Source organism: Panthera leo, chromosome A2 (assembly GCF_018350215.1).
Source record: "Panthera leo isolate Ple1 chromosome A2, P.leo_Ple1_pat1.1, whole genome shotgun sequence".
Taxonomy (NCBI): domain Eukaryota; kingdom Metazoa; phylum Chordata; class Mammalia; order Carnivora; family Felidae; genus Panthera; species Panthera leo.
Genome location: NC_056680.1, coordinates 54169821 through 54184265, shown reverse-complemented (window position 1 = coordinate 54184265; position 14445 = coordinate 54169821). Strand labels below are relative to the sequence as shown.

Below are 14445 nucleotides of genomic sequence, written 5' to 3'. Positions count from 1 at the left end.
TAAGCATATTAAGTTGTGCCAGGCTTTAGGGAAACTCATTTAACTTAAAGTATAAAGGTGCACATTTTTTAAATAGAATAATTATTCAGTTTCCTAAAAAAGTGTACCGTATGAATATATTAAGTAGTGTTCATTTTTAGTGTGTTTTAGTTTATTAAAAAAAGGAGGAAGCATGATGTAATGGAAAAAAGCAACATAATGAAATTTGTATTGGGGTTCTAGTTCTGACTCAAATACCAACTCTGATTTTAGGGTCAAATTTGAAAACCTCTTTGAACTTTAGTTTACTTCTCTGCAAAAGTGTAGTTTGTATTACATGGAATTCAGTAGTATACAACTTTAATATCAATTTATTTAAAAAATGGGTTTAGAATTTTAAGAATGAAGTTGCAAAAGGAGGGGCAAGTGTTTTGAATATGGAAACCAACTAAATTGGGATGATTATTTAAGTTTTATAAGTATTCATCCAAGGTATTTTGTATGTTTTTGGTTGCTGATTGTTTTGGATTTTTTTTTTTAGTGATAAAGCAAATCAGAAAACAGTATAGTCCTAGTTTGGTAAAAACAAGCATATGTACGTAGGTTTATACATACACAGGAGGTTGAAGTGTAGTAGTAAGATAATTGTGGGGTTATATATGATACATAAAACAAGGAGAATAAAATATTTTTCTTGGTTTTTCTATGAAGATGCTAAAAACGAAAATAAAATACCATTTCATAAAGACTGTTTGTGGCTTTGGAAGTAGATTATTATTATTTGACAAACACATATGGAAAATGAAATGAATGGGAGCTGGGGCCAACATGTCAAAGGCAGACTTTTTTTGTTTCTGAAACCTACTTAGAACTCTTACCTATGGTGGAAAGTAGAAGACAGGATTGCTTAGTGATTGATGTTCATCTCATTTTTAGTTATGATGGAAACGAGTTCTTAAAATGGATGTGTGGACAAGCTTTAGGGGAATCCATGGATCATTTGGAATTGTGTCAAAAACACTGTGTCTGTTCATTCATGAATTTCATGTATGTCATTCCAGTGACTGACTTCATAGCTTTGAAGAGATCCACAAAAAGTGTGTGATCCAGAAAAGATTGATTAAGAACCCCATGGACAGTTCCTGTGTGTGTTTCCACATAGAGTATAGGAGATGGGGATTTTCAGTCACAGCTTACTGAAAATTACATTGTTTATTCAGGTCTTGGAGTAATAAGAGAATTATTGCCGAGCTGTTGCTTTTTCTCTAGGTCATACATTTTGTCTTTCTAGCTCTTCTTTCATAATCTTTGATGTTGGTCTGCTATTTTCATCTAAAATGCTGCCAGAAACCTCAAAATAGATCATATGCAGAGATCTTCCCCCAAACAGTTATGTTTATTGAAGATCTTTTCAGTTTTTTGTTGTTTTATTAAGGACTGGATTGCATTCATACACTCAAATGTTTTTTAACAGGTCTTATTGCATTTGAACAATTAATTAGAGGTTTATCTTTATTTTATTAGGCAAAAAATAAGTTCCTCGTCAAATGAAGACACCATTCTTTTAGTCTGTAAGTCTTTTTATGTGTATCTGGGAAGTTTGAGGATTTATATCCTGTTCAATTCATGATTGATATTTTTTGTGTACCTGGATGCGTAGACTTTTGACAGTTTTCTCTAATTACTTTTCCCCTTTCTTTTGGAGGTGCGGGTTAGAAAGAATCTTGCAATTCTTTGCAGTCTAGCAATTATCTGGGATTCTAGTTGATTATATCAGAAACACCTCATGTTTATCTTTGAGACAGTATGTCTTTCTGTAAGGAACTTCATTATTTCCACCCCAGTATCTCATTAGGTCTTCCTGCATTCCCAGGAGTTTTTTGAGTACTCAGTTTCATTTTGTATAGGGGGGGGAAAAATGGAGGTACTGGTCCTCACACCATTTAAAAACACACAAAACAAAAAAACCACACAGAACTCAGGTTTTCTATCAGCCTACTTTCCACTTGTACTTAAATTTCAGTCAGTTTAAATATTAGGTTACGTTGCATACTCTGAGCATTACATATAAAGGAGTCTTTGCTTTCAGTCACAAAGTTTTCCTAGCTTTGGAATTTGAGAAAAAGTTTAAATATGTTCAACCCTTTTCCATTTAAGGTTTTCGGAATATAATTTTTATGTATACATTTTGGTTACAGTGACTTTTTTGGAGTTGTGGCATCCTGTTACTTGTTTGACTCCGGTACATCTTTTCTACTCTTCCTAAGGTATTATGAAATGTGTGTGTGATATTTGAGGTGAAGTTTTAAAAATTGTACATTATATTTGGTGATATTTGAAACTGGTAGTCTATGACAAGGGCATAGTTGTGAATAACCATTGTATTAAGATCTGGCTTTTCAAATTCATTTTTTACTTTTCTTGCCCAAAGGGGAAAAAAAAGGTAGTAACACTATATGGTTTCCTCATGATAATACTGAAGCTTTAGAATATTCCTGCTTTACTTATCTGAAGAGTTGAAATGCCTAACCCAGGGACTGCACATAGTAGGTTCATTCCAACAAAGGCTACATGTAGCATAAGGTGTTATGCCGTTTACAGGGAATTGAGAATCACTGGAGCAGGGAAAATTAATATATGCCAACAAGTTCTGTTCTGGTCCATTTTTAAAATCATTCAAGAGTAATAATTCAGAGAGGAGCAGAAATTTTCACGAAAATGAATCTATCCTTACGTTGATTATCTGGAAGCAGAATCAAATAGGAAGAGACTGGCGAACGCTAGCAAAATATTTTTTATCTTTGCATCTGCCCTCAGGATTGCCATTTTCATACCTCTACCTACATTTATTCACTCTGAGCTGTTCGTTTTGTTATGTGTGTAGATTTTAAAAAATTACATCGTTCTTACGGGAGAATGCAGTTACCTCAGGAGGCAGCCTTCGTTTGTTTTGCTTGGTGAGGAAGTTGAAGTCACCCACGAAGTATGCCTTTCTGCACCTGACATTCCTTCCCGAGGCGGGACTCCTCCCCGTGAATAAGAGGAAAGGCTCGGCCAATTACCTTAGACAAAGCCGGACAGCTGCCGAGCCCAGCTGGGAGGAGTCTCCGGAGCAGCGCTGCTACAGTCCGGGGCTTTCTGCCACCTCCTTTCATCCCCCTGGTTCACCCAGCAGATTACCTGAGGTGGAGGTTGAGAAGGGGGTGTCGCTCTTTGCGGGGGACCTCCTCCGCCGGGAGGGCTGGACGGTGGGGGGAATTGTTGCAGTTGCCAGGTTTCTGCTTGAGGCAGATGCTTCCTAACCCCGGCGCGCCACTCCTCCCCGCCACACAGACCAGAACATCAGGTCCGCACGCCCCCCCCCCCCCCCCCGCCCCGCCCCGCCCCCCACCTTTGCCGTCCCCGCCCCCGCCCCCGCCGGAGTCTCAGGTGGCACCGCAGCGGCATCCCGGGCTAAGGATTTGGTGGGAAGCGAAGGGGTGGTCCTTGTGTCGGACCCCTCAGGCTGACTCACAGGAAGTGTGCTCGCCGAGCTTGGCACTGGGCGAAGCAGCTCCAGGATTCCGCCCCTCCCTGCCGCCGTCCGCCCGCCCTCTCCCTCTCCGACGTAGGCTTTGCGGTATCTCCCGATGGAACAATGAAGTGGTTCCAAGTTTGCTAAGACTCCCAGGGAAAATCTTTGGACTTCTGTGACAGTCTTCAGAATGTTTCGCCACCGAGTTTTCCAGGAAGCTGTTATTTAAAAAAAAACAAACCCTTCCCTTCGTGGATTGCTTTGTCTGAAGATTACTCAGGGTGACCATGGTTCAACGCTTTAGCCTCAGGAGGCAGCTATCCAAGGTGGGTAGCTTGGGTAGCTTTGTGTGTTTGTTTAGGGGAAACTCTCCTAGGTTCGGCGTGGTTTCCTTTTTCTCTAGAACTGTTCTGTCAAGCCTGCCTTCCTCCAGAGCCAAGGAGGGGCAGGGGGAGGAAGCGCTGCCTTTTGTTCTTTCCTCTGACAGACACAAAGGTTTCAGGCTGACTGCGCTGCCAACTCCAGATTTTGTTCTCCTAAAACCAAAGCTGTCCTCCCTGAATTTGGAGGAAGTTACAGTTTGCTTCTGAGGTACAGTTTCCAAGAGGGTGTGCGCGAAAGAGAATAGTGGATAAAAAAAGTGCATCTTTAATTAGCAATTAATCTAGCAGCTTGTTGACCAAGACGAGAAAGCCTTATTGGTGTGTGGAATCCGTCCGGTTGTGCGAAATTGAGTATAAAACGAGGACAACTTCCATAAAACAGTGCAGGAAGCCAAGACCTGTGTGAAAATACTAAAATGAGCAGTTAAGAAACCCGCATACTTAATGAAGGAGTGTGTGAAAAGCAGTAACCAGTGGGCTCACAAATCAAATTTTTACAGAGTTCTGCTTGAAAAGCAGGTTTCATTTGTGCCGTTTTGAGGGAAAAGTTCTATTAACCTAAGGAAAACAAACCTAAACAACAACAACAACAACAGGCAAAGCTCTCTTGGAAGAGGGACTGCCGATTTTCTGAGTCAGCCCTGGCCGTGGTCAACCCCCTCTTGACCAGTCAGTCATGGAGTTCTCTGTTTAGCTAGTGCAGAATCTAGTTTGGAAAGAGGTGTGCTGAGAGTTGAGCTTTATTTCAAAAATCATTCTGTTCTTGAGTCTGTTTTTAAAATGTAGCACTTGGTGGTTGAATTGTGTCACAGATCATTCCCTGCAGACAGAAGCTTAAACAAATAGTAAATCAGTAGACATTCTTCACTTTCTTGGTGGTTAGAATTGTGAAATCCTGACATGTGTTATTATCTTAAGGGAAAACCTTTCAGTGCCTCACAGGTGACCTCAGTGTAGAATGTGTGCATTCAGGCAAAAATGAGCAAGGCTCTTGGGTCCATCCACATGTCAAATTTCATCTCTTTTCTTGGATCGCCAGGCCTAACAAGGGACTTTTTATGAGTAGTAAAATACATTTCCCTTGCTTCTCTTCCCCTAATTCTAGGTTTCTAGGTATGTGTGTTGGGGGTGGTGGGCCAAGAAGCCTCCAGGTTTCTTGTAAACAATAAAAAGAATCACTTTTTGTTTCTCTTTGAACAACCTTTAGTTTATATATTTCCAAATTTTGTACTACATTTAAAAAACAGATGTGTAGGTTCTCAGGACAGTGATTTTTCTGCACAAGAGTGTCTGAAATAGTTCAGAGCCAGGTGATAATTTTCTAATTAGAAAATAAATTCATTCTAGGTATTTTGCTACTAATATTTCTCTCCCAATTACTTTTTGAACTGTACTCTTCTCACACTATACTATATATGCTTTATGCCTGGCTGTGATTTATAGAAAAGACACTTTTTGGGTAGAATTAGGAGCACATCTTCTCTGTAACATGAAGAAATAAAAGGCACATTATATAAAAAACATTCAGAGAGGTAACTACCTCTTTCAATTCCTTTTTTTTTTTTTTTTTTTTTAAAACACCCCTCTCCTCCACTTTAAGGTGGTTTTTAGGCCCTACACTAAATGATTAGGATCAAATCTAAGGAAATTTGTTTTCTATCACATGCCTTTAATATATAGTATATGTCCAATAATGAATATGAAAAAATAATATTCTTAATCGTTTCAGTCTACATGGGTGCTGATATACGAAAGAGAAATTAATAGTTAGGTCAATAGTGTTCTTTTTTTTTTTTTTTTTTTTTAACGTTTATTTATTTTTGACACAGAGAGAGACAGAGCATGAACAGGGGAGGGGCAGAGAGAGAGGGAGACACAGAATCTGAAACAGGCTCCAGGCTCTGAGCTGTCAGCACAGAGCCCGACGCGGGGCTTGAACTCACGCGTGAGATCATGACCTGAGCCAAAGTCGGACGCTTAACCGACCAAGCCACCCAGGCGCCCCAATAGTGTTCTTTTTTTAATTGCAGTGAATGCACTGTACCTCTGTTCTGTCTTTTCAGTTAAACCCATGTTACCTGTGATCACAGGACCTGTCTTAACCCAGTGTATGGTATTTTTGGCGCACATTGAACACTGAAAGTGAAATTAGGTTGTTGTAGGTCAGAAACAGTTGAATAATGGCAATTTCATATGATTCCAACTTTAGTAATCAGTATTTTTGCCAATAAGAAATAATCTTCCACAGGTATACAGTTGTCTTAAGATGATCTCATATTTTAAAAAGCAATTTCCTATTTTAACAAAAAGAAGTACTCATGTGATCCTCTATAAATTCTGTTGGAAAATTTTTGAAAAAAAGTACTTATAAATATTTGCAGTGATTTTAAACCTATTTAGATTCTTTTTATCTTAAGTTTGATAGCCATATTTACTTACACTGGATATTTTCCCTAGATGATTCCTCTAGGCTAATGGATGTTCACATCTGAATTTGTAAAAGGAGGAAGTAAACTAAGATATAGATGAAGTAAAAATCTTCATTTTTAAAAAGGATGCTCTCTTACTCTTTTTGACTAGATCCCAGTTACCTGACTCCCAGTAGAGTTTTTTCTTTACCCTTTAGACTCTTTTCTTTTTTTTTTTAATAATTTTTTTGAGTTTATTTTGAGAGAACAAGATTAGGGGAGGGGCGGAAAGACAGAGACAGACAGACAGACAGACAGACAGAATCCCAAGCAGGCTCCATCAGCACTGTCAGCCCAGAGCCCTACTCGGGGCTCAAACTCACAAACCATGAGATCGTGACCTGAGCTGAAATCAGAAGTTTGGATGCTTTAACTGAGCTATCCAGGCACCCTAGATTATTTTCTTTCTGCATAGTTTTCTCACATGTGACTTCAAAAATATTCACTAAGGAAAGCTTTTTCTTTTTGCCCTAAGTCTTCTACATGAGCTAGTCAAAATAGTCTGGAACCTGCCAATGTGGACTTAACCATGTAATTCTCCTAGTGAAACTTCAAGTTAGGTGGTATCAACTTCATTTTGTCATTAAAGAAATCGGTTTGGAGAAGCTAAAGCATTTGCCCAGATCAGCAGGAGGTGGAGTCAGGTTCAAATTTAGGTCGAATTCCAAACCGATTCTGTATCTACCTACCAACTATCTCCCTAAACTTCTGGTGTTTTAGTCAGTCTACTGTCGTGGTCACTGATGTGTCTCCATATGTTTATATATGGTGATAGAAAACAGTATAGTTAGTAACTTGGGTAACTTCCTTAGAGCAGCTCTTTCCCCTGCAGTTGAAATTAGTATCTAATGGGATTTAAATTTACCAAACTTGGTAAGTGTTTCCTGCAATTGAAGTTTTTTCCTTTGGCTAGAAAAACATTGATTTGAACAAGATAGTTGATTTAATAAAGCCATATTATATATAGTTTGTAGCTCAACTGCATGCATTTATGTGAACCTTTAGACTGTACTGCCTTTTAAAAAACTTATATTAAGAAGAAAAAGTTACTCCTGAGTTTCTATAATAATGTTTAAGAGATGAAATACAATGAGTTATACAATCAGAAGGTCTTAAGTCACTCTGGCTCTAACCACCGCTCTCCAATCTTTTAAATCAGTAATAGATGGGCAGCTGGATGGCACAGTGTGTTAAGCATCAGACTCTTGATCTTGGCTCAGATCATGACCTCATAGCTAGTGAGTTCAAGCCCCGTATCAGCCTCTGTGCTAAATCGGTAATAGAAAATTATTTTTTTCCAGAAGCTTCAGTTTTTTAGAAGGTATGATAAAAGCTGAGGAGGCTTTGAAAAATGGTTTTAAGATAGACTATTCTAGTGAAATCTTACACCCTTTTATTTTACTTTTTTAAAAAAGTTTTTAATGTTCACTTATTTTTGAGAGAGAGACAGAGTGCAAGTGGGGGAGGGGCATAGAGAGAGGGAGACAACCTGAAGCAGGCTCCAGGCTCTGAGCTGTCATCACAAAGCCTGACACGGGGCTTGAACTCACGAACAAGATTATGGCCTGAGCTGGAGTCGGATGCTTCACCTGACGGAGTCATCCAGGCTCCCCTTTTATTTTACTTTTGAATGGTAGTGATTTTCATAAATTCAAAAATTAAAACTTACCTGTGAAATATTGCTTCCAACTGTGTCTTTTCGGATGGTTTACATCCCTGCCACCCTAGGCAACCAGTTTCTTATTTATCCTTCCCCTATTTGTTTATGCATACGTAAGAAAATATGAACATATGTTTCCTGACCCTTCTAAAATGAAAGATAAATGCTATACACTTTGTTCTAAGATAATAACTTGGGCTTTACATTTCTAGATATGGATGTAAATAGTTATCTCAGTTTGGGGTTCACATTTATTTTCACATTTTTATGGGAGGCTTAAGTTCTTTAGGACAGGTATAGCAACACAGGATGTACTTTCCATGTCAAAGATAATTAAAATAACAATAAATTAATGATGACTTGATTCTTTTTTCAATTCATACCACATTTATTTTCCTACTTGGTTTGAGTGCTTTCTATATTAAAATTTCTTATATGGTGAAAAACTTAGAAGATAAACAATCATATCGTTATATCTTGGTTTGGCCTGTGAAGAGATTAATATGGGTTTTTTTCCTCCTGTTCTCCCATAGATTTGTTGAAATTATTTAATCCATACTTGCAGAGCACTTGAAAATATTATTGTCTAAAATTGTTATTCTTTCCTACATTTGGTAGTGTTCTATTACTTGATATCAGTTTTGTATCCACGTAAGAAACCTAAGATTTCGGGAGGTATTGATGCTAATTTGAATTCTTAATAAAAACATTCTTTTTCAAAAGTAGTTTCTTTTGAATTTCTATCTGATTTCTTTTGGGTTTAGGACTTGATGATAATATATATGACTCAACGTAATTTTTCTGTGAATGTATTCTTATCAAAAGGAAGAACGATCTTTCATTTCCATCTTAATTAGGGTCTTGTAAAAGTATTTTAAAGGCTGGGGCTCCTGGGTGGCTCAGTTGGTTGAGTGTCCACCTTCAGTTTAGGTCATAATCTCATGGTTTGCGGGTTCGAGCCCCATGTCAGGCTCTGCACTGACAGCTTGGAGCCTGCTTCAGATTCTGTGTCCCCCTCTTTCTCTGGCCTTTCCCCACTTGTGTGCCTGTGTGCACTCTCTCTCAAACATTTAAAAACTATTTTGAAGGCTAAAGTGGTAAATTTTATACAGATTTTACCCAGTTTTTTTAAAAAGTATCTTTTAAAAGAACCCTTTTAATGTTAAGTACTATATGAGTACAGTGTGGTACTATATGCAGCTTGAAACCCCAAACACATAGGCAAGGGAGTCTGTACTGGATGGATGTTTTTAAGTCATGGAAATGTGCACAACATCTCTCTCTTTTTTTTTTTTTAGGCCATTTTTATTTAATTTTATCTCTTTTACTTCAAACTGGTTTCATACTGGGAAATACAATGTTGGTATTTTTTATTAGCCAGCAGTTAAATGCTATCTATATTTTCCTGTGAATTATTAACCCACTTTTAGGAGACTTAAATCAAGTAGTGGTGTCATCAGCATTGAAGGATCATTCTGATGCATTACATAACCAAACTAGGAAGACTGATACTGCTCTTCTGTTAGTGAAGTGAGATCTTTAGCGAGATCAATTCTGTATATTGTGGTTGCAGTGGGAATAGGTAAGGTATAGAGAATGGCTCTCCTATTCAAATATATTGGCAATAATCAGCTAAAACAGAAAAACTAATTTAGAAATATATGTATGGCAACTCTTTAAATTTTAAAAACTATGGTAAGTTATAGGCTGTGGATGTGGAACAGTGGAATATGCTACTGACAGAAGAGAGTTAATCTCCTTGCAAGTGTGTTGCTTTTTTTTTTAAATATATTTTGTTAAGTTTGTTTTTGACAGAGACAGAGGCAGCGTGAGCAGGGGAGGGGCAGAGAGAGGGAGAGGGAGGGAGGGAGGGAGGGAGAGAGAGAGAGAGAGAGAGAGAGGGAGGGAGGGAGAGAGAGAGGGAGAGAAAGAGAAAGAATCCCAAGCAGGCTTTGCACTGTCAGGACAGAGCCAGATGCGGGACTCAAACTCAATGAAACCATAAAATCATGGCCTGAGCCGAAACCAAGAGTCGTATGCTTAACCGGCTGAGCCACCCAGATGCCTCAACTTTTTTTGTTTTTTAAGTATACAACAACTATCATTTGGTGTTGATTTGAGTTTTATTTTCCTGAGAAAGATGGATATAGTAAATGACTCAATTAGGTGATTCTTTGAGGTAGAAATGTTTACCAAGAGTTCCTAGTTTTGAAGATCAATGAGCTGATATACTTGAAAGTGCTTTGAAAACTGTAAAGTACTGTATTAATTTAAGAATTTAAGGTGATGGTATTTTCATTATTCTGTCATTCCATAAGTATTTTTTAAGTTTTGTTATTTATTTTAAGTTAAATTTTAGTTAACATACAGTACAGTACTGTTTTCAGGAGTAGAATTCAGTGATTCATCACTTACATACAACATCCAGAGCTCATCACAACAAGTGCCCTCCTTAGTACTCACCACCCATCTAGCCCATCACCCAACCACCTCCCTCCATCAGCTCATAGTTTGTTCTCTATCATTAAGAGTCTCTTGTGGTTGGTTTCCCTCTTTTCTCTCTTCCTCCATATGTTCATCTGTTTTGTGTCTTAAATTATACATATGAGTGAAATCATGGTATTTGTCTTTCTCTGATTGACTTACTTTGTTTAGCACAATACATTCTAGCTCCATCCATGTTATTGTAAATGTCAAGATCTCGTTCTTTTTTTTTTTTTTTTAATTTTTTAAATGTTTGTTTATTTTTGAGAGACAGAGACAGAATGTGAGTGGGTTAGGGGCAGAGAGAGAGGGAGACGCAGAATACGAAGCAGGCTCCAAGCTCCGAGCTATCGGCACAGAGCCCAACACGGGGCTTGAACTCACAAGCTGTGAGATCATGACCTGAGCGGAAGTCGGATGCTCAACTGACTGAGCCACCCAGGCGCCCCAAGATCTCGTTCTTTTTGATGGCTGAGTAATATTCCAGCACGCACACAGGCGCACACACACACACCCCACATCTTCTTTATCCATTCATCAGTCAGTGGACATTTGGGCTCTCTCCATAGTTTGGCTATTGTTGATAATGTTGCTATAAACATTGCTGTTGGCGTTTCTTTACACCAGTAATGAGCAGCAGAAAAAGAAATCAAGGAATTGATCCCATTTGCAGTCGCACCAAGAGCAATAAGAGACATATAACTGAAGAGGTAAATGATCTGTCCTGTGAAAACTATAAAACACTTATGAAGGACATTGAAGAGTACACAAGGAAATGGAAAAAGAATTCCATGCTCGTGGGTTAGAAGAACAAACATTGTTAAAATGTCTGTAGTATCCAAAGCAATCTACACATTTTATACAATCCCTATGAAAACACTACCAGCATTTTTCCCAGACCTAGAACACGCAGTCCTAAAATTTGTGTGGAACCACAAAAGTCCTTGAATAGCCAAAGTGATCCTGAAAAAAAAAAAGTAAAAATAGACACTTCACAATTCCAGATTTCAAGCTATATTACTTATGTTTAAGGTATCTCTGTATCCACCGTGGTGCTCAAGCTCATGGGCCTGGGATCAAGAGTTGCATGCTCCCCTGACCGAGCCAGGCAGGCACCCCATTCCATAAGTATTTTTGAAAAGAAGTGACTGTTCCTTAAAACTGTGACTTAAAATACACACACACGTACCCACCTCCCTTTTTGTATGTACATAATTTTGTATGTCTTTTGGATAGATAACAGTGATTGCCTGGGAACACTTGGGTTGGGAGTAGGAGGTAGACTCGCTTTTTAAAACTATTTGTCACATACATAACTTTCTTAAATAATAGCTCTAGTCAAATATGTTAAAAGTTCAAAATGTAGACATGAATTTCAAGCTCATTATTTTTCAGTGAAAACGATTGCTAATAGTTAACTTAAAGGTTAATGGTTAAAAGATGGTATTCTTCTAGGCTTGGTGCTTTCTCCTAACCATCCGTGCAAATTGAAGATAACCTCTCTGTGTAACACATAAGTTTGTAGTATAGAATCCCTAACCCTTTAAGAATTCTTTAAATGAACCTCTTTGGGCTAATTTAATCATACTATTCTGAAAGCATATTTTGGGAATGCTGTATAAAGATAGGAAACACATTTTGTTATATGTGTTTACAAGATGCATGTAAAAATAATATGAAATATTCAGATTTGTTCTTAATCATTTTGGCTTACATGAGAAAATTAAAAGGAAAATTTGCTCTTTTGGACACCCTGGGGTTAGTTAGAACTTAACTTTTGCTCTATACACAGACCTGTAACAGAATCCCATTGCAAAATGCATCAGTTAAAAAGAGGACTGTGCAAATGGAACTTGCCTTGTGGTAACACAGGATATTTCCATTAAATTTCCATTTGTTTTATCAAAAGAAGCTTATCACTTTGTCTTTACTGGAAGCTTCAATACAGTATCAGCTTTAAGGGAATTCTAATATGAACATCCTTTCAAAATCTAAGATTTAGTTTATATTTCTTCTGGAGAAATTAAACCAGGGTAATGCGATTGCTAGCGTAAATGGCTTAACTTCTGTGGAGTGAACAGAGAGGCAAATCTAGAAAACTATCCTTGAGATGATATATGTTGGTCATTTAATATTATTGCTTATTGTGTGGAATTTTAACTGCAAGCTCTTAATGTAGTTGTCTAATATTTTTCCCTGTTTTTTAATCATTTGAAGATATACAATGAAATGGTACAACACCTGAATATAACTGCCCATTCTTTCTTTGATGTAGAGTATGTATGTGTGTTGAGACTTAGGAAACTAGCCACAAAGTTTGATCTCAACAAATTCTCTTTGGACACGGTTGGAAATCTGATCCATTCTACTCAGTAGCTAGTGGTGAATGATTATTTGAATTTTGAGTCTTATGAAATGACGTTATTGATCATCATATTCAATAACCCCCAACCATTAGGACTTTAAGAAATTTTAGAGCATATAATGTACATTCTGTGTATATTCTAACTTAGACCTTGGAACTTAGTAAGTGGAGATAGTAGGTTGTATATAAAGATTAACATCTACTTCATTTCTTACTACTAATTTCCTGTATACATATCGCTCTAGCTCCACTACTTTTTTGCTACTTTTTTTTTAATGTTTATTTATTTTTGAGAGAGAGAGACAGAGTGTGCGCTGGGGAGGGGCAGAGAGAGAGGGAGACAGAATCCAAAGCAGGCTCCAGGCTCTGAGCTGTCAGCACAGAGCCCAACGCGGGGCTCGAACCCACAAACCGTGAGATTGTGACCTGAGCCAAAGTCAGACGCTTAACCGACTGAACCACCCAGGCACCCCTTTGCTATTTTTCAAATGTACCACAGTTCTGCCTCCATTCCTTTGCATTTGCTTTTCCTTGTACCTATAAAGCTGTTCATCCAAATACAGGTGGTCCCTGACTTACAGTGGTTCAGCTTATGATTTTTCAACTTTATGATGTATGAAAGCCATATGCATTCAGTATGAGTGATACTTGGAATTTTTAATCTTGATCTTTTCCCAGGTTAGCAATATGTACTATGACACTCTCTTGTGATGGTAGGTAGTGGCAGCAGTGGTAGCTCCCAGTCAGTCACACAATCACAAAGGTAAACAACTGATAGAACTATTCTGTACCCATACAAGCCATTCTGTTTTTCACTTTCAATACAATATCGAGTAAGTTACATGAGCTCTTCAACACTTCATTATCAAATAGGCTTGGTGTTAGATGATTTTGACCAACTGTAGGCTAATGTAAACATTCAGAGCACAGTTAAGGTAGGCTAAGCTAAGCTATGAAGTTTGATAATTTAGGTGTATTAAATCCATTTTCCACCTAACAGTATTTTCAACTTACGATGGGATTTATTGGGATGCAACTCTATTATAGGTCAAGGAAGATATGTATCTGTATAGATTTCTCTTGTACATCTTTGAGGTCACAGCTCAGAGGTCACCTTTTCAGCAAGGTTTTTACTGTTCTCTTTAAAATAGTGAAACTGCTTCTTACAAACACACACCTTTCCCCCAACTCTCCTTATCTCTTCAGTTTCTTTTCTTTTTTCCCTCCATTGTATTTAGTATCATCTGATACATTGTATATTTTTCTTTTATGTGCCCCACCCCTGGTATAAACCTTATGATAAGGATGGTTGTCTATTTTGTTCACTTCTATGTGTAGAAACATAGAATAGTATCTGATATCTGATAAGTGCTAAATAAATATTTGTTTCATGAGCAAATTTATGAAAAACAGTTAAAAAAAAAAAAAGTCACTAGTCTCCTTGTCTGTTTTCTTCCATCTCTTCCCATTTTACTGCCACCATCCCCACCCATCACCATCTAGTCTACTTCTTCTTCTTCTTCTTCTTCTTTTTTTTTTTTTTTAATGTTTATTTATTTATTTTGAGAGCAAGAACATGAGAGTGAGTCGGA

At 37.8% G+C, this 14445-nt stretch overlaps 1 protein-coding gene across 6 annotated transcripts in view; it reads left to right on the top strand.

Moving 5' to 3' along the window:
• Window positions 1-14445, top strand: part of TMCC1 (transmembrane and coiled-coil domain family 1) — a 251510-nt gene that overhangs the window by 127434 nt on the left and 109631 nt on the right. Inside the window, exon 1 of one of the 6 annotated variants that reach the window (XM_042911300.1) lies at window positions 3422-3819. The exons of the other annotated variants lie outside the window; for them this stretch is intronic. Within the exon in view, the coding sequence (XP_042767234.1) occupies window positions 3781-3819 (39 nt within the window). The 5' untranslated portion in view covers window positions 3422-3780. Of the gene's footprint in view, window positions 1-3421; window positions 3820-14445 lie in introns of those variants that run through there. 6 annotated transcript variants of the gene reach the window in all.